Source organism: Carassius carassius, chromosome 49, assembly GCF_963082965.1.
Source record: "Carassius carassius chromosome 49, fCarCar2.1, whole genome shotgun sequence".
NCBI lineage: Eukaryota > Metazoa > Chordata > Actinopteri > Cypriniformes > Cyprinidae > Carassius > Carassius carassius.
The window spans coordinates 14,297,188-14,317,163 of NC_081803.1; the positions used below are offsets into that span (position 1 = coordinate 14,297,188).

General features: G+C 37.9%; 2 protein-coding genes across 5 annotated transcripts in view; both read right to left on the reverse strand.

Moving 5' to 3' along the window:
• Positions 1–475: 475 nt before the first annotated feature.
• On the reverse strand, positions 476–18,319 carry LOC132132645 (E3 ubiquitin-protein ligase TRIM37-like). 2 transcript variants are annotated; one of them, XM_059545096.1, is made up of 25 exons: positions 18,165–18,319; positions 17,452–17,526; positions 16,857–16,958; positions 14,682–14,722; positions 14,040–14,156; positions 13,697–13,784; positions 13,383–13,505; positions 12,661–12,784; positions 12,506–12,573; positions 12,203–12,327; positions 11,890–11,940; positions 11,715–11,796; positions 11,553–11,629; positions 11,287–11,466; positions 10,838–10,952; positions 10,422–10,619; positions 9,910–10,046; positions 6,337–6,419; positions 5,134–5,310; positions 4,720–5,010; positions 4,151–4,315; positions 3,615–3,807; positions 2,722–2,840; positions 2,280–2,444; positions 476–1,404 (listed from the first exon to the last, which is right to left on the reverse strand). In XM_059545096.1, the coding sequence occupies exons 2-25, from the start codon at positions 17,470–17,472 to the stop codon at positions 1,346–1,348; spliced, it is 2,901 nt and encodes a 966-aa protein (XP_059401079.1). In that variant the 5' UTR covers positions 17,473–17,526; positions 18,165–18,319; the 3' UTR covers positions 476–1,345. The 2 variants fall into 2 exon arrangements, with proteins under 2 accessions (XP_059401079.1, XP_059401080.1); XM_059545097.1 differs by having other exon boundaries at positions 17,452–17,506; positions 18,165–18,302.
• A 1,037-nt stretch (positions 18,320–19,356) lies between these two features.
• LOC132132647 (rab5 GDP/GTP exchange factor-like) overlaps positions 19,357–19,976 on the reverse strand; it is a 10,180-nt gene continuing 9,560 nt past the window's right edge. For all 3 annotated transcript variants that reach the window (XM_059545101.1, XM_059545102.1, XM_059545100.1), the window contains one exon: positions 19,357–19,976. This exon is cut by the window's right edge and continues 785 nt beyond it. The gene's annotated coding sequence lies outside the window, so the exon portion shown is untranslated.

The window sequence follows — 19,976 nt, forward strand, 5'->3', positions numbered from 1 at the left end:
GAAAGAAACCAGTAAACTAGAAATGTTCACAGAGAACAGACTGCCCTCTTGCTCCTTATATAAAACAAAACATCAAAACAGGAACATTATTAACAGAATTAGATTTACATTGAATAGTCACAGGAACACTGTTATACTTTGTTATACTTTGCAGAACATGCTGGAGGGGAAGTAAAAATAAAAAAATAAAAAGTATTTGCATAAAGCAAACCGCAAAACATTCACGTTACACAGACTGTACTGACTGAGTGAAAGCTGTGCATGCAAAGGGCAAGACCGTAAACGAATATAAGTGCATCACTCCCCAGCTGCTCATGATGCCATGACAGACCACATCATCAATGCGTTCTGTCTGAGCTCAAACCACTTCTCTCTCTCTCTCTCTCTCTCTCTCTCTCTCACACGGCGCACGCACACACATACACATACACACACACCCTGGGGCTAAAAACACAGACATGGGCCCACCTGAGACTTTGGTTTAAGGATGTAACTGCCTTTTATTTGGACATCTTATAAGAATTAATGAGTTCAAAAATAAAACAAACAAGCAAAAATGGGAATGTACCATTAATAAGTTCATAAGTGCTTGTAATAAAGCTGTGCAATGCTAAATAACTTCTTATTTGAAATATATAAAAACAATCACCGTGAAAGTCAGAAAATAGTTTGAACTTGTATCGGCTTCATGTTCCCTTTTTGGAGACATTTAGTCAAATGTAAACTTTTTAGGTATAGGAATCTATGAATTGTGTGCTAGATAGCTTAATATTTTCACAGACAAGCTACATAAAACTGAAACAAAAACAAACAACAGCAAAAACACTCACTAATATCTACATATATCCTGCACTAAGAAGTCACATAAAAAGTAGCAGAGCAGCACCTGTATTTACATTCTTTGACTCAATGTGCCGAAACACTAGAAACCTCAAGTTATTGACTTAAAAAAAACTAAGAGGCGTTTGGCAACTCTATGAATTTATGATAATAAGCAGCATTGCAAATGTAAAGAATATGTATATAACTGTAATATGAGTACCTAGTTATGCACACACAAAATATATACACCTAGCTTTATAACGGAATGTTACACATTTCACAATGCAAAGCAAAAAAATTTATATACTCCATATATGTAGATGTATATATATATATATACCTTTACTATCACAAAAGTAGTTTCTCTGAAATAACACATACAGTAGCACATAGAAACATAATCCTGTTCTGAACATCTGAATATAAAGTAAGTGCACAGACGTAATGTAACAAGCACATTCTGTGCCTGATGACACAGGAAGGTTCATGTGACTTGCAGACATTTTTGTAACACTGTGGTGGATCATCTCTCTGTGGTCTCTCCCGTCACAAAGCTCAGATCATCAGGGGTCAGCTGCTCGCCTGCGAATGAGACACAGATGCCACTTCATCAGACCACACACAGACCGCTGCAACACAAGTCTTTACTGTGATATTATATACTCTAATACTCTAATATTATAATAGACTGGTGCCTGCGGCCAACCCACGGAGATGCAGGTGACAGACCTGTGCACAACTCTATTTTTAACTTTAACAAAGCACGTTTGCCTAATATAAAACAACACCGTATTAACAGGGAAGTACTAAAGGCTAAATTACGATTTTAAAAATTTGACTTTCTGCAATAATTTGCATTATTCAACCAGCCAAATTTTTTAGAAAACATCAAATAACAACTCAAAAATAATAAACATGACATTCAGAATTATGTTTTTTTTTTTTAAGTCAAAAAGAAAAATGTTAGACACTTTTGAGAATCTGAATCACTTTTGTATGGAAGCCCATTTCGGCTACAGGATTTCAAAAGAAAAAGATAAATGTGAACTTTTTTCTCAGTTAACTACCTTTTTAAATTTCATGGAGGAAAAAAGACAAACCCTGTGCGAGACAAACTAAGAATTATGAGATTAATAAACTCGGAATTGCAGAAAAAAAACCTTTATTCTAAGTTTATATCTTGAGATTCTCAGAATCCAAATTGTGAGATTTTTTTTTCATTATACGGTGGAAATTTTTGTTATAAGCTTTTTGAGTGATTTATCCAAACTTACATATGTAAAAAAAAATTAAGTTACATTTTCAGTTTGATCTGGACTGAGATTTGTCATTTAAGTTTGCGCGTTTAGATCAAAAATGGTAAAGACCATGGAGGACAAGTTCAGGTTAACACGTCCAGGCTTTAGGCTGATAGCAGTGGTTTTACTAACAGCATCAGTGAAGTGTGAGATATGAACCTGGGCAGGGTAGAGTTCTGGTGTCAAATGCACAGTCTCCAGCCTCCAGAGCCACCACCTCATCCTCATCCTCATCCTCGTTCTCGTTCTCCGTGTCACAGTCCAGCTCACTGTCACTGCTCATGCCCGGCAGCACATGGTGGGGCTGCTTCTGGCCGAGGACACCTATGAACAGATGATCGTATGTTTATATGAACTGACAGATATCAGTACGGAGAACACATGTTTTTCTGTATCAGCTGTACTTTATTTCCTTTTGCAATTAAGTAGAACATAAGAGAGTGAAGCATCTGAATAAATGTAGTATCCTGAGAACTCTTCCTATAGAGTTTGTTCACGGTGTGCAGTGACTCATCGATGCAACACAACGTGTAACGTGCTGCAGTGTAATTATACATCACCCGTGTTTTTGAGTTTTCCAGAACAGTTCTTCATGTCTCACCTTCATCAGGGCGTGAGGAGGAAGAGGATGACGGCTCAGCCAGTGACAGCAGTGATGGATGGATCTCTCCGGCACACTCTTGGTCACAGTTAAGAGAGCTGTCCATCAGCAGGCCAGACCTGAAAGAAACAATCACGCCAATTTATGTGACAAAATTAAAAAAAAAAAAAGAAAATCCCTGAATAAAACAAAGAAACAAAACTAAACTTTTAAAAAAAATTATGCTATATATTATTGGCACACTAAAAGTTTACAAACGAAAAGAAAAAAATATTAGCGTGGTAGAAACAAATTGTGTCATGCTATATATATGTGAAAAAAAAAATTGATTAAATATTGGCATGATGATTGAAACAAACTGAAACACAATAACAAAAATTATTAGTGTGTCAAAAAAAAAAAAAGTAACTGTCATGTTATTTCATGCAGAGAAAAAAATAAAATAAAACAAAGCAAGAAAAAAATTAAACCTAAATATTAACATTGTGCAAACCATTGTGTCTTACCATTTTATAGTAACAAATAAAATTAAAATTAGCACAATCAAAGCCATTGTGTGTTATTTTACCATGCTATGTGGAAACACTGATAAAAAAACATTAATAAATTAAAGTGCCAAATAAAGTTTTTTTTAAATAAAACACCAAGACGTAATGTCTTGTGTCTTGTACAATGTTTGTAATGTAATTACAATGTCTTGTAATGTAATGACAAATTAAAACCAGTGCATCATTACTAAGCAGCTAAGCAATTTTTTGAGCACAAAAACGGCAACCTTCATTCAAGCTCAACAACTGCATTTGTTCATGAATGGAAACACACACACACACACACACACACACACACACACACACTCTACGCTGTGCTACTGATGGCTTGTTTCTGTACATTACCCAGCGGCTGGAGTTCTGCGCTGTTTGGTGGTGGGAGCGGCTGCTCCATTGAGAGCTGTGACGCTGAACAGTTCTGAAGCTGAAGCTCCATACAGAAGTTCCTCATGTTTAGAGCCAGAGGGCTTCTCAGAGGAACAGCAGCTGCTTCCCAGCGAGGGAGGAGAACTCTGCACACTGCGTGCTTTAAATGAGCCTGCAAAACAAAGATTGCATCATTTCTAAACAATCTGAATACACCCTATATCAGAGTTGAGTTTCACAGAAGTCTCCTTGCATTTCCCCAAAATGAATTATGATTATTCCTAGCATAATTGAAAGGGTTTCAAAGCTATTGTTTGGGATGGGCAAAACTACATATGTTCATAATTCTTGAGTGTTATGATAAAATTAGGCTGGTTAGGTTAACTTAACAAGGCATCTTAAAAACCCAATGGTGCAAGATGCTGAAAAACAGCATGAGATGAGACTAGATCAACTAGTGGGTTGGAGGACAACTAGTCAAGCATGTTGACTGACGTCTAGTGTAGTGTACGGACCATCCAAAGAGGAGGATCCCTCTCTGAGACAAGGAGCAGCTTCAGTAGGGGACTCTTGTCCAGCTCCTCTAAGCTCTTTCTCCCCGGCGTCCAGAGCCCTGCGCAGGGACAGTCCACCTAGAGCTCCCACGCTTTCCTGCTTAGGAGAACCAGCCTTCTTCACTCCTGAAACAACGATCACAACAAAGATTTGGGGTCGTCTATGCTCACAAAGGATGCGTTTCATTTGATTATAAATACAAAAAAACTGTAATAGTGTAAAATATTATAACAATAGTAAAAAAAGTTTTCTAATGGAATATATTTAAATAATATTTAAAACGTAATTTATTCCTGTGATAGAAAAGCTGAATTTTCACCAGCCATTATTCCAGTCTTTAGTATTTTCAATGTCGAAAACAGTTGCGCTGCTATATATTTTTTATGGATAATTTGATTATGTTTTAAAAACTTTTATAATAACAGAAAGAACTTTTAAATAGAACATTAGATTTACCCTAACTTTTCACAGCCTTACTAAAAATGTTTGTTTTATGTGTCATATGAGGCAAACTTGCTCAGTGCCATACCATTCCAAGAGTGTTGCGATGAGATGGGTGCTTTGAGGAGCAGTTCGCTGGGTTTGCGACTGGGCCCCATCTCTGAATCCACGGAGGGGCCCTGATCGTGGTTTGAGGCTCCCAGAGAGGAGACCCGACCTACTCCACTGCGGGCTTCCAGCTGCCCTTTTACATCTGACATCTTACCGCGCACTTCTGCCATCTGAGCCTTCAATCTGATCAGGACCCCCGAGTCCGGGGTTGACCGACGCACTGCCTGAGGCCGACGCTCACGCTCTTTACGAGAGGGCACTGCAGCAGCTGTCAATCAAAAACGATTAATGAGTCATTAATAATGTCAACCTTTGTCAACTTCATAGTCACTTCAGAGTGCTACTGAGTTGATGTTGATTTCAATCTCCAAATTGATCATATCAGTGACACCTTGGCTCTGGAGGAGAGAGGCAGGGGGACGGGGATGTATCCCCCACAGTGACTCCACATGGCTGCGGTCCTTCAGGTCCAGTAGTTGGATGAGGATGACCGGGTCGATCTCCAGGAGGCTGGCTGAGCTTGCACCAGCCCCACGCTTTGAACCCCGAGCACCTGCACCAGAACCTCCTGAACAGCAGTGGGAAACAGTTAGTACAGAGAAGACTTGGACTGTGTAAGGTTAGCATTATGCAGCTATAGTACAGGGATTTGGAATGCATTTTAAGAATAGTATTCCAATCAGCTGCTTAAAATGCACAACATCGCTGTATGCTGCTTGAAAGAGCGCATGTGCTCTGATGTAAACAAGCATGCATGAGAAGCACATGGAGGAACACATGAGAGACACGCTGAATGAAAGCACATTCACTCTCTGACAGCAGATGGCGCTAAAATGCAGCCCTTACCCTGTAAACACAGTAAATAAAGCAGCTGTTAGTTTCTAAACCATATTTAAATAATCTTAAATAACCATTCAGATTTGTGTTTTCCCTATGGTGTTGGGGCTGGTGCGCTGTTTTGTGTTTATTTGGAATTATTAAAGCTTCGTTTGATTGTCCGCCGGTTCCCGCCTCCTTCTTTCGGATGAATATGAAGGTTTTTATCATTACATTTTTGTTATAAGAAAAAAAGTTATTTTACCTGTTATACTGTATTATGACCACTTTTTTTAAAACAAAATTTCAATACCGTGATAATACCGTATACCTTGATAAAAGCATTATCAATTAACCGCAACAGGAAAATTTGATACCGGCATATCCCTACACAATTGTGAGAGGGTACAGTACATTATATCACAAATTGCAGCATATGGACTATTATTAAATTTCATTCTGACACGGTTCAGGTGTTTCAACTCTAAAACATTATGGTCCTATTTATTTATTTTTTGGGGTGAATTGTTAATGTCTCACAGCAGAAGCTGCAACAGTGTTTTAAACTGCAGATACTGCAGTCAATCTTCAAAGGCTGATATGGTAATTTGGCTCGTTACATCACTACAACTGATTAACAGGGTGTCGAAGTCGATGACACTTCAAAGCCAAGTGTTTCAACACACCAGATTGCCATATTCATGACACTTGCTTTTCATTATAGAAACAGCAATATTATTTTTAGTGAGGCAGCTAAGACGGATAAACTTTGTTTCACCTGTTGCCCCGGCAACATCATCAGGTAATTCACCTTCCTCCAGGTCTAGATTCCCACTGTACTCCACATCATTCTCACCAGACCTAGAACAGACCAAAACAATTCACACTTGTATTATTTCTCAAGCATCAAAGAAACTAGTACTAGAGAGTGTCAACAGCTAGTAAACATATCTACAATGCATAACCAGATCAGCTCTAAAATGTAGGTTTTAGTGTGGAAAGGTTCTGAATGATTAATTGGATCCAAATGGAGCTAAATGAAGTGTGGCCGGGCCTTATGTCCTTTTTGTTTCGCCACATCCTTCAAATAGACCAGGATTCATTTGCGTGACTCCCCCTGTTAATAGGGAGAAGTGGTTTTGTCTGAAATAAGCTGCTCCACAGGGGATGTTGATAGCATTCTGCCCCAAGCATCCTGCTGAATATGTATGTACTGTATGTGAGTGTGTGTAAGGGTAACACATGCACCATTGTCTCAGGTTCAACTGTGTGATGACTCAGTCCTCTCCAGCGGGTCTCGGTGCTGATCACTACAGTATTTATAGAAGCTGAGAGCTTTGACTCCACATGGATACATAGAACAAATGTGCTTACCCTGCTAGTATTTTATACTGGCCCCACCTTAATTTTTTTTAATTTTTTTTAATATACTGCATAAGGGTTTATAGAAAAACATTTAACCAAATAAATACATAATTCCCTCAACATACATAAAACAATAGGTTTTCTTTTCATAAAAAAAGATTTATATTAAAAGTTATAAAAATAAATAAAATTATATTAATAATAATTATTATTACCCCCGCCTCGATACACACAAAAATAGGTTTTCTTTAGATTGTAAAAAAGATTAATAGAAATAATAGGTTAATAAAAGTTGAAATTAAATAATGAAATGTATTTAGTTTTCTGCTTTAATTAAAATAACAAATTTGCATATAAAGAACTTTTTGTGTTTTCCTGACTGACATTTGGATGGATATGAAGAACACATTAAGCACACCAGAGAAGCATTAAAAAAAATGCAACATCGCCATATTATTCCAGCTTTCACCTACTTTGTCCTGATTAAGCGGCACTTCTGACATTTGGGTAACGGAAAGCACGTGGGCACCTTTACAAAGCCAACACGAGGAGCTTACACAAAGCACTCCAGCAAATAGAGTCAAAGGTGTGAGAATGTGCGTGGGCCTGAGAGAACAAGAGTGCACGTGTGTGTGTTTGTTTGTGTGTGTGACTGTAAGAACGAGCATTTGTAAGCAGGAGGCAGAGGCTCTGATGACTCATTCGTCTCATCTGGTTGGAGCAGTGTGTGTGTGTTTGAGAGCTGTGTGAGCGGGCAGTAGCCAGCAGCAGGAGCAGAAACATGTGAGCTTCTGACTCCAACACCTCACTACAGAAACACAAGTGCTCTCACAAAGCCTACACAAGCCAAAGCTGCCAGTAGTGCTTGCAGCAACTCACAGTGTAATAACTACACATAATGTAATAAGCATTGCATTATTATTGTAATAAAATTTCCATAATGTAATAATTCTCAAAACGTAATAAAATCTTGAGCTCATAATGTAATAATTTTTCAATGTAAATTAGTTTTTTCACATAATGCAATAGGTTATTGTGTGAGAACTGTATTACATCATGAACACACTGTGGCAACTTATAATGTAATCACAGATCATAAGGTAATATCAGCACGTTATGAAAAAAAATTCAGGTTTTGGCTCTAATTATGTAATATTTAGATTATTCGTTTGACAGTACTAATTATATATCTATATCTATCTACTGTACATATACATATATATATATATATATATAATTTTTTTGAGATATAGTAATTTACATGGTTGTTTTAAAAAAACTTATTTATATTCTACATTCTATATAGACGCTTTTATCTTCTTGAGGTAAACGTCACGTAGCTGACATTCTTCACAGGCAGTTAAACTGATGATTTCCCTGGTTGAAATCACTTATAGGCACAGAAATGATGTGTGGTTGTAAGTTGTACTTCATTTTTCAACATATTCTCTGAAGTACATTTCACGTTATAGCTTGTATTAAAATGAAGAAATGTTCATTTAACTTGTGCTCCATGCTGCCTTTGTTCCAAATTGGGTTATACAAAAAAAAAAAGCCTTTAATTCAAAGACACAGAATCTTGTAGGGGCACAACGGAATTGCTCCTAGCAATAATTTGAATCAAACAATTAAAATATATTTATATGTAACCACTGTTGTTCTCATCATACCACAGACAGTACCTGAGAAGTTAAAGTAAATACGTCAGTAAACTGCACTCTTTCAAGGACGTGAAGTGCAAGTGCATTTATTGCATGGCCAAAGAAAAAAAATAATTTGTGTTCAAAACATGCAAAGTAGGATTGACAACTATTCTCATATTTAAGTAACATTCTAAGTTAAATCCATAAGGAAAGCAGTTTTTTGTGTCAATCCCAGTTTAGGGAGATAAAAAAAAAAAAATAAAAATAAAAATAACACACGAGCACCCTTAGCTGAAAATGTAATAACATATTTGGCATACTCTACTGTGAATATTTGCTTTTGTGCTCTGGAGAGCATCATTTTTTTCTATTTACAACGCTTGCAGCATTGAGCGTTTTTTTATTATATTATAAGTACATACTTAATCCAATCATTACAATATGACAATATTTTTAGTGAGTTTATAATATTATTACATCACGAGCTCAACACTTTTGAGAAAATTATTACATTATGAACCTTTTATTGTAATACTTTTTACATTATGTTCAGTTATTACATTATGAGTTGCTCATTCTCTCAGATGGTGATAGGACAGGACAGAAAGAACAGCTCTCCTCTGGTTAAACACAGGGTACGAGGGGAAAGCCGGTCACAAATGTGGTAGAAGCCCTAATTAAACTGTTTTCCAGCCAGGAGGAGGATACAGCTGTTACCCTATGGCACACAAAGCACCATCTTTTATGCAATAATCTTTGTACATTAGTATTTACTACACCATGAGGATGTGACCGAACAAATAATGAGTACTGCTTTAAGGGAAAAAAACATAATTAAAAACTATTAGAGATGATCATGATTTTGCCAGAAAATCTTTCAAAACATCTACATGTATACCACATTGAAGCTTGTGACCTTCATCATATGCTGTCTTCCAACAAGTATGGTAAAACATTACGGCTTAGCTCATTCAGACAGGTTTGCATCGGAACGGTTAATCATTGCAGTGATTTTGCAATCTCCAAACTGCATTTTTCCATACAAGGAAAGAACCTTAACAGCCTATCACGACTATCATTTTAAAAAGAAATGGAAAAAAGCAAGAGAAAAGCACCATGAAATGGTCCATGACTTTAAACAACTATCAAAGGGCTTTAAAACAATCCAATAACTTTGTGTGCATTAAAGAAAGTAAATGGTGACTTTTTTAACTATACTGGTGAACTACATTCCTAACATCCCTTCACCATGATAAAATGACTTTAACAGTTGGCCAATTGGTTCCACTTCAAAAGCACATTCTGAAATTTTAGCAAAGCTGATTTTTTAATCTTGTACGTACATGGTCTCTTCATCAACGTCATTCTCCTCTGTGTTACTGGTGGCTGTGGAGCTCCCAGAAGTGCTGCTACCGTCCAGAGGATTGACATCTTCATCTCCAGTTAGACAGTCCACCTCCAAATCCCCATCAGACAACTCCTAACAGTGCATCAATACATAATCATAAAACTGATCCTAATGTGCGTAATATAACATCAAATAGCTTCAAGCATGAAAATGACTCAAGATATGTGGCTGTCAGGGATTCATGTTGACTACTTTACATGTAGGCTTGTTTACTTTAGAGATCACAATGAGCGTAATCTGATTTGAATGTCATATGCCTAAAAGCAGGTGATGATGTAAGAGTTTGTATGTAAGATGTTCAAGATGTGGCTATGATGAAATGATGTATAATAACTTGGGGGTGTAAAAAACACAGAACTTTTCTTGTTCTCAAACGGAACAAGAAAAAGCTGAAGATTTTATTGTCAAAATATCCATGAATATCACTATGCTGCTCACAGGCCTTACATTAGAGTCATCATGCGGAGTCTTCTCTTCATCCTCATCTTCCTTCGTCTCCGCTGAGGCTGCCTGACTTCTTTCCTCCAGTGCAGAACCCTTCCCCTGACGGGAGTCTCTCCCAGAGGAAGTCGTGGGGCAGAGACGTCGATCGGGTGGAGAGGAACTCCTCGACTTCTGCCGCCGGAACAGTTCTATGGCTAACCTCTGAACACAAATACATCAAAATATAAAAAGCACAGAACATATAAGACACTTTGGAAAAATTACACTAACAGCAAACGCTTTCATAAATACATTCGCTTCAGTCCGTATAGAAGGACGAAGACATTACAAATACTGTTAAAGTTAGAAACAAAACAAATCCTAATGAGGATGTATTGAGGGTGACATAAAATACACATAGCAGCATCTTTAACACTAACCTCTTTTAGGTTGTTGATCTGTTGAATGTAGCTGGACTGGGCCGACTCCAGCTGAGTTATATACCAGTATTGATCTCTGCACTTCTGAAAAAACGTTGGTGATCGCACTTGATACCTGCGAGATTAATAGTAAAAACAGGGCATAAGAAATGAACAAGACAGCCTACACTGGATGCATCCCTGGATAGTATATGATGTATCTCTCACTATTTTTTGGCATGAATGCAGCATTTACTACACTTCATTTAATTACACGTTAATCTTTTAAAAAAAATATCTTGAGACATCAATGTTCAATTCTATTCCACTCTATCTAAGGTGTTTTTTGAACACAAGTATGCTTCCTGTATCAACAGGCTGTAATAATGAGTAAATGAGCAGTCACATCATATTAAAGGTGCTATTAGAGATATAAAAAAAAAGTCTCAAATAAAGCTGCCATGTCACACCTCAGCACAAGAGTGTCAGTCTGTATATTCAAGTAGCCCTCACTGGCGAGAAGGTCCAACCTGAAGAACCTGTTATACCCCCAGCACTCTCCCACCTCAAAGTCTGATGCAAACTCTCGAATGATGTTTTTGGTGGGGTCACTGGAGGCCTGATGGACCATCTCCACCCTGTATTCATACCTGAAACATATGCAACCAGCTTGCCATCAAAAATATTATTTGTGGCACAGCAGGATGACAGGACAAAAGCAGTGGGTGCAGCCTACTTGGACGTCTCTGGGAGCCCTGCCGACAACTCCAGAAAAACAGAGAGATAGTTTCCTCGGACGACACCATTGCCATCCTAAAACGCAACAACAACCTCTGTTTGTGAATATGAAGAGTGTGTGAATTTCAATTTGCCACTATGTTACATGTGACAAACTTACAGGATAAACCTTCAACCTCCAGCACAGTCCTGATATCTGGAGCGGGGGGCTGTAGACGGGGTCGGCTCTCTGCCGCAGAGTACTTAAGGCAATGAGACAACAACAATTCAAGTCACGCAAGAAAACTAATGAACCATTTAAGATTTAATAAGAAAGACAAAGGGAGTGTCATTACCTGAAGTTTGCCAAAACAAAAGTGCTCGAGTCATAGGCAGGGACCAGCTCACTGAGAATAAATGAGATGCGACTGAGCGATTTACGAAATATGCAAGTCTTTACAAGAAAAGTTCACTGCAAACTTCATCACTGGAGAAGTAGCATACAGTATTGGCCAACAAATTGACATCATGATTGAGTTGTTTTTACAGGTGTGTATTTTTATTCATTATTCACAGATTGCCACAGAGAGCACCAAAGTTCAAGCTTATGGAGATCTCGTCTCTGTGTGAAGCAGCAATATAACAGGTACAGTGTCTAAGTTTGTGTACCTGGTGAAGTCTGGTGGGACAGGAGTGGTGACAAAAGACTGCATTGGTTTCCTGTGAACCTGCTGGAACATGAGCAGGATCTCTGGACTCTTAGAGATCAGCTCGCTCTTACTACAAGAACGCAGCTGCGGGGTGAAAACACTTGTCACAAATCAAAAGTGCTACAAACATCTGAAATTATTATCCTGCATATTTGTTTTAGGTTTTATTGGTAGTATTTGATTGAACGGCATATTTTCAGTGTAGTCTAAAGAGGTCCCTTGCATGTCTGCTTTATTTTACTGCTCCGCCAGATCCACACACCTGATGTTCCACTTCCTGCAGCAGAGACTCCAGCAGTTCTGTCTCCTGTGTCAGAGAGGTCTTCTGTCCTGTGGGTGCAGCATCTCTACATTAGACCAATATTACCGCAAACATCAGATTACATGAAAATTGTCAGAACAAAAGCATGTTTGTACCCATGAGTGTGATGAGTTTGTTCTTGAGCTGATTATCAAGACGAGCAATCATCATTTCCACAGCATTCCGGATTTCCCTTACCCTCTCATCCTTCGCCCCACGCACCGCCTCGACGTTCCTCTCCTAAAAACACGTAAAATGCAAAGTTATAGCTCTTAAAATTTCCAAAATGAATATTATTTGACTAAACATATGAGTGTATAAAATGTTACTTTTTTTTTTTTTTTTTACAGTATTTTGATCAAATAAATCCAGCCAGGTTGAGTATAATAGACATCTTTCAAAACATTAAAATCTTAACGACCCCAAACTTCTGAACAATATTGTATGTCCTAACTGAACATTTAAATGTCAAAACCATCAGTGTTAATCTAGGAAGACTTTCCTGATGTATTTGTCTATGTAAAGTACATTTGTTTTGTGCTGTGGCGCCCCCTATAGGACACTAACTTGACACAGGATTCAAAAGTGAGCTATAAACAGTAGCTGGTGGATTTGTATGGGTTTCTTGTCATCCTGGCGTTCTACATTATGTAAAATGCCTTCAAACGCACTTATCGAACCAGGAATACATGTAATCAGACAACATTTGATTTGTCATTTGCAGTTTCATCTAAAAGGGATTTGTGGCTGGTAAACTAGCATCCATTGCAAACTGTCAACTCAGATCACATCTAAATGGCTCTGTGTGTGTGTGTGAATGAGAAGCGAGGGCGATTACCACTTCTTGAACCAGACTAATCAGCTCCATTAGCCGGCGCCGCAGCTTGGCCACCTCCTCGTTCACCTTTGTCACATGCTGCTCATAGATCTCGGCCAGGGGTTTGAAGGTGTGACCTCCATGCTGTCGAGAGGAGAAGGAGATAAGCAAGTTCCAAGACATTCATTCACATTAGGCACAGTATTATTCATTGATAATTTGCTCCGATATGTGACCAGTCATGTTTTATCACAACACATTTGGATCTGAGGACATGACACCATATATGTAATCCACCAGCCTGTCTAATACGTTTTGAATTCAGAATTGCTTACCATGCCACCCCACAGAGCGCACTGGTGACAGATGCACTTCTTACAAGTCCAGCAGAACACACTCAGCTTCTCATGATGGTTCTCACACCTGTTAGGGTAAGAGAATGGCAGCGCGACAAGAGAATCACTGACAGTCAGTATTAACTCTACACTAACTGGTCACTTAGTCATCCAAGAACATGAAAACCTAATATAAATCATGGCGTATCTTTTCTATATGAAAACATTATACCATGCCTATTTTTCCTATTGCTTTCTAATGTATAGATTTCATTGTTTCAATCTTCAAAATTATATATATAAATATGTTTTAATATTCAGTGTAAATAAGTGTACTGCTCACTTGTCTTTGTCGTTCTCCTCGTGCTTTGTGAGGTTGCAGAGCTGCAGTGTGTCCAGTTGTTGAGTCACTTCCTCTGCCCAGCGACAGTTGACCAGTTCCCTCAGCTGAAGCGGAGCTCTGATACAACAAAAGATTGATTAGACAAAAGGACCATACACATATTTGCCGTTATTATTATTATTTTATTTTTTTTAAATGGGGAGAGGACAGAGGAATGAGATGGGTATTGTTGCAAGCTGGATTAAAGTTGATTCTATAAAACTTCTGCGATGTTTGTATATCATTTAAATTTTTCAGATCAGCCAAAAGTGAGTATGGGAACAGGGATGAATCTGTTCCAGGACTCTAGATAAAGGAGCCTTTGTGTTTGAGCTTTAATTATAACGCTGTGGTTTCAACACACTTCAAACTGCTTTGGCAATCATGTAAGTGTGTTTCTGTTGCCAAATATCAGATGGCTCTGGTCCAGTTGTCTTAAGCTTTTTGGCTGCGGTTTCCTTAAATGTAACTAATCAGTGCTTCCCCGAAATGATCTCATTCTGTGAACTCTAACAATAGAAAAATCAATACTCAATCCTCTAGTTATACTGCAGAGACTGTCAGAGCTCAAAACATCATTTGAAGTTAAACTTTAGAACTTACCGACAGTGGGGACATTGAGCTCGCTGTTCAGTCAACCATCGCTGCCAGGAAGAAAACAGAAGAATTCAATTTACTAATTTAGAAATGCTGTCTTGGCTTATCCTTCCATTTTTCACTTGGATGTTAGAAGTTGCACTGAGTAAATGCAGCTGGATAAAACAAAAACTGTGCCTGTCCTCATTTCAGGCTGCAAAATGTGATTATTTTAAAGAGGGGTGATTCTTTTCTATACCTACTATTAGAGGTCGACCGATATATCGCTCGGCCGATATATCAGGCCGATATTTGTCATTTTTTTTAATATATCGGCATCGGCCGATATCCGTGTTTAGTAGCGCCAATTTAAAGTCAGGCACGTCGGCGGGCAGCCCCGTGTTATTGTTGCAGTGGAAAGTGCTGCTGCGCATGTGAAGGACCACAAGCCAAAACTTTTGGAAGATTCAACAACAGTCCTGGGAGATAAAGGTAGTCAGAGAATCTCACTCTGTAAATAGAGTGGAGAAGTTGGCAGCTCTTACAAACACTGCAGCATGATTGAGGGCTCCGGTACTCCGCCCCGCTCACAGACAGCACCGTGCTCGGAGAGACAGCTGCCCAGAACCATGAATCACATTTGTTCAGAAGCATGGTTTCATGCAGACAATAGCCAGGTTTCCATCCAACTCAATTGCATTTAGGGATGCCAATATTCGATCATTTCCATGATCGATCCACGTTTAAATTAACGATCGATTAATAACCTTAATACTGCAAAATGTGTCTGCAGCGGTACTATTATTATGTGCAAAGCCACTTGGAAAAAAAGCTTTCTCACCTGAATTAAAGGGGTTTTAGTCTGAATAAAATGCTAGTAGCAAGACTGTAAAATGAATAGATGTGATTATGATCATTTGATAAAATTAAGAGAGTGCGCCATAGGTTTTAGATCATGTTACTGTTTCCTGTCAAGGAGACAGCTGAATGCGTCTCTTTAAATGGTTTTGTGGTGCTCGTTGTTGTATTTTAAAACGCAATTGCAATGTTTTCAAATGACACTATAGTATTAAAAATAAAATGATCCCAAACGTAACTGTGGCGCTTGTGGCTGTGCTGCGCAGTCAGTGAACCGCTTTTTCACATCAAACATTTTATGCAAGTATTATTACCAGTACTTTTTTTGTTTGATCCTGTTCTGCAAAATATTCGATTTAGAATTTTTGCGTTCCGCTAGGCCTATATGTTTTAAAAAATCCTGCATTAACAGAGCATGAGTGCGTGCATACGAGGACGAGCGAGCGCTGGTTTGACTAGATGTATTTGGAGGTTATTGCTCAGGTCTCGTTCTGCGCATATCCAAATGTTTCCGCAATGTATCTGTATGTTAAACTATAATATTTGTTTATTTTTTTTATGTAAACTAGACGAAAAGATCATCCTCTTCACATGAGCAAAAACGTCCTTGGCGTAACAGCAGAGTGGACCGGTATACTACGGTCTATTTAAACTGACCAGTGTAACCTTGTATATGTTTGGTTGACTGTACTTTATTTTTATAATGAACAGACTGTGATGTAAGTTTGAAATTAGAATGCACTTTAGATGTTCTGTGTCATTTATACCAAACACAAATGTTGCTGGTTGCTAGTGTGTCTGCAGCACTACTATTATTTTTTTTTAAATATATTTTATTTTTTGTCATTTTTAAGTTTAATAGATTTTTATTTATAACATTTTATTTAGATGTATATTTAAGTTTACATTTATGTTCCAACAAACTTGAAAAATTCTGCTTGATAAATGCTCTAAAACTTTTTTGTAAATTATTGACTTTCTGATTGACTTCTGTCTGTGCTCAATAAATGATGATAAGTTTAGAAATGTTGTGCATCCACTTATTATTAGTGTGGCATTTTAGCATGCAAATTAAGGGGAAAACTTCAAGATATCGGCCCTAAAAATCGGCAGCACATATCGGCCATCGGCTGACCCTGACCTCTAAACATCGGCTATAGAAAAACCCATATTGGTCGATCTTTACCTACTATACATATGAATTTAGTAATGTCCTGTCAAGCTGACACAATAAAGCGAGCAGAGGGAGCACTGATTAATTAGACAGACACTGTGAGCTGCTCTAGGCTGTGTGTAGTATGGTCATTGTGTTGTTAATGAGTGCATATGCATGTGTATGCTCACCCGTATGCAGCTGAAACAGCACAGTTTGGAACAGTGAGGGCAGAGACGGGCATCACGCAGCTTTTCCATGCAAATGAAGCAGCGGAAGACTTCCGCTATACTCTGAAGAGGGACACAAGACAAGAGGCAATTCAGACAAACTTGAGAAGGAAACGAACACATTAACATTGAGAGTAAAAATATTTACTATAATCAAACAGGGTGAAACTACTCCTTTAAAAAAACAGTTCAGCCAAAAATTCTTATTGTTTCAATTTACTCACCCTTTTCTTTCTTGTGTGCTTCAAATTTGTAATATAGCGCACAAATCTTATGGATCACGAACAACTTTCAAGATCTTTATTTTGTCATTTGGGAGTCCTGAATCTACTTTATTATTATGACAAGCATGTTTAGAATATTCCTATTAAGATATTCATAAATCCACTTTTTGTGTTCCATGGAAGAAGAAAAGCTATTCACATTTGAATGACATGAAGGCGTGTTAACATTGACAGATTTAAAAGTAATGTTCTACATCACGTTTTTGACAAAAGAAAACAACTTGATGCCTGTTAGCATAAAACACACACACACACACACACAGTAAACATACCTCAACACTCTGCTCATCCATCTCAGCCAGTTTTAATTCTGCCAGTCAAATATACCTGACGGGAGAATCCTGGTGCTTTCATTGCAATAAAAACACAGAACAGAGACAATTTAGATGCTCACATTTCATTTGAACTACAGCAGTTTCAGGCACACAGACTGCAGTATTTTTCCATATTGTAGACACCGATAAATATGTCTGGCAACGCTGAGCTGAAGTGACAGAACATTTCATCTGTATGAGCTTAGATGACTGCAGTTGGCCAAAACACATGATGTAATGTGTGACGGAGGCCTTGATGGTTTTATAAAGCACATAACGGTCTCAAACACAAGATATCAAAGGTAAACGTTCATAGACATTTGACTTTGACAACCAAACGACCCATAATAAATGGTGACCAGTTCGACCAATAACAAACGCTGTCATCTATTAAATATGTCCACAGGGACAATATTTGAGCACATCCAAAAAGAAACCATCCAACATCTTCACGTGCGAGCTTAAAACCCACTGCCAATACAGAAAGAACAAGAAGAGACTGCTAGAAGTTACCGATGTAATAAAGAGATATTATTACAAGTAACGTTGTACAGTAAGAAACATATACTAGCAGGTGATGTAGCACAGGTTAGCATTTAGCAAGTTAGCATGGGGGGTTGCTCAAAACTTCAACATACAGAAAAACCTTGTATCTCTCAAAATGCATTTACCTTTCAGTGTTGCCCTCGAATCCGTCACTCCGACTGTCTACATCAAACGCTATTAATTTAGTTTTTTAATAAGCAGGGTTTGCAGCATCAGACTGATGTTAACGGACTACAAGCAGCAAGCAGCGAAAGTAGCGCCTATATGTCAATGTCGGTCACCATGGGAGATCGTGTCAGTCACCATGGGATACCGTGTCCACCAATCGTATTCACTGTTGGTTGCTGAGCGGATTAGCATTAACAAATCACGAAAGCGTATTTCCAGTGGGCGGATAGTTTAGCTTTGTGACACGCCTACTTAAAAGCGCCAACATCAAATATTTAATTCATAACTATCCAGCTGTGCTTCTTACCAGTTTATACGGATTTTTAGTTTTTTTGTAACTAAATTCTTAGATTTTGTCAAATTTTTTGAATCTTATGACAAATTGACACGTATTTGTTTTCTAGTGTAACAGAAAAAGTAACTTAATTCAAACTAATGAAGGTTAGGTGATGTGTTATCTCCTGATTCACACTCCAGCCCAGTCGGTGGCGGTAATGCACCGTTAAGTTGGTTTGCCAACCGCCATAAAAAAACAAAAGAAGAAGGTGATGTGTGTCTGTCAAATGATACTAATCCAATATCATATAATACAAGCTATATCAAAGCCTAAAGTAACAAACCCTACATTTATGTCACATGTTGTCTGAGTAATGACTTAAAATGTAGAGTACTTTAAACAAGATCTCAGCATATCACTTGTGGAGCCTCTTAACTCTCCTGAGAGACTCTGACCTACATTCTATCCTGAGAACCTCTGGAGGCCTGCAGGGACAGAGGAACCATCGAACGAGACTCAGGGTTTGGTGGGGCTGCAGATCTGTTATGGATCTGATGGCTCATTAAATGGGCCATTTTCAAAGTCCCACATGAACATGTGCAAATTAAAGTTTTACATTCAGGCTATACCCAATGAGACGCTATTCAACTCATTTCAGAGATATTCAACTTAGCAAACTGACATCTGCACACCATATCCTCACCTACCACTCAACAAGCACTTCTACAGTACTAGACTTTTACACGTGTATGCTTCAAAACAAAAAGAAATAAAAACACATGATCTGTCAACCATTGGGTTTATATAGCATTGTGCTCTGCAGATTTATTTTGGTGCTATAGAATGATAAATAATGATTCACACAAAGCAAATTAACACACCTCAACTTATATTTACATCATACACAAAAAAGTTCAGATAAAATATCACGCACAGTCAGAAATCATCATCATTACTGTAAATTAAACCATTTTTTTCACATGAATATAGTGTTTTGCAAAGTATCTGTAATAGTTACAGCTGGGGCAGTATTAAAATTAAAACTTGCATTTAAATTGGGTTCGGATAATGCTGACAACATCAAACGCTAACCATGTTTAATATTATTCTGATCTTGGGAGTTAAAGCAACCTGCAGTCGTCACCTTAACATAATTGCATAAATTCAGGTGAGCAAATCCACAGCTTTATACCTATATTTTCATTTGTAAATAAACATATTCCTATGTAAATAGTGTTTATTGCTGAATCCGATCAATTACGTGACCAAGCATTTAATAACGAAATGTACCAAAATACGCCAAAATTCCTTTAAAAACTAAAAAATCTGCACGGGGTTCAACTTTAAACTTCCAAAGTATATAGTATGAGCAGCAAAACATTTTATACATCCATAAAAAGACATTAATTCAGGAGAAATGCACATCAAGGCATGGGGTTAAACACCCAACAGTGTACATGACTTATCTACAAGAGAAATGCTGATATGTGGT

Coding starts and splice junctions, on each gene's coding strand:
- LOC132132645 (XM_059545096.1), bottom strand. CDS start 17,472: ATGGATGAGCAGAGTGTTGAG. Junction 12,785..13,382: donor TTAGTCTGGTTCAAGAAGTG/GTAATCGCCCTC, acceptor ACGTGTTTTTAG/GAGAGGAACGTCGAGGCGGT. Junction 10,620..10,837: donor AGATCAACAACCTAAAAGAG/GTTAGTGTTAAA, acceptor ATTTGTGTTCAG/AGGTTAGCCATAGAACTGTT.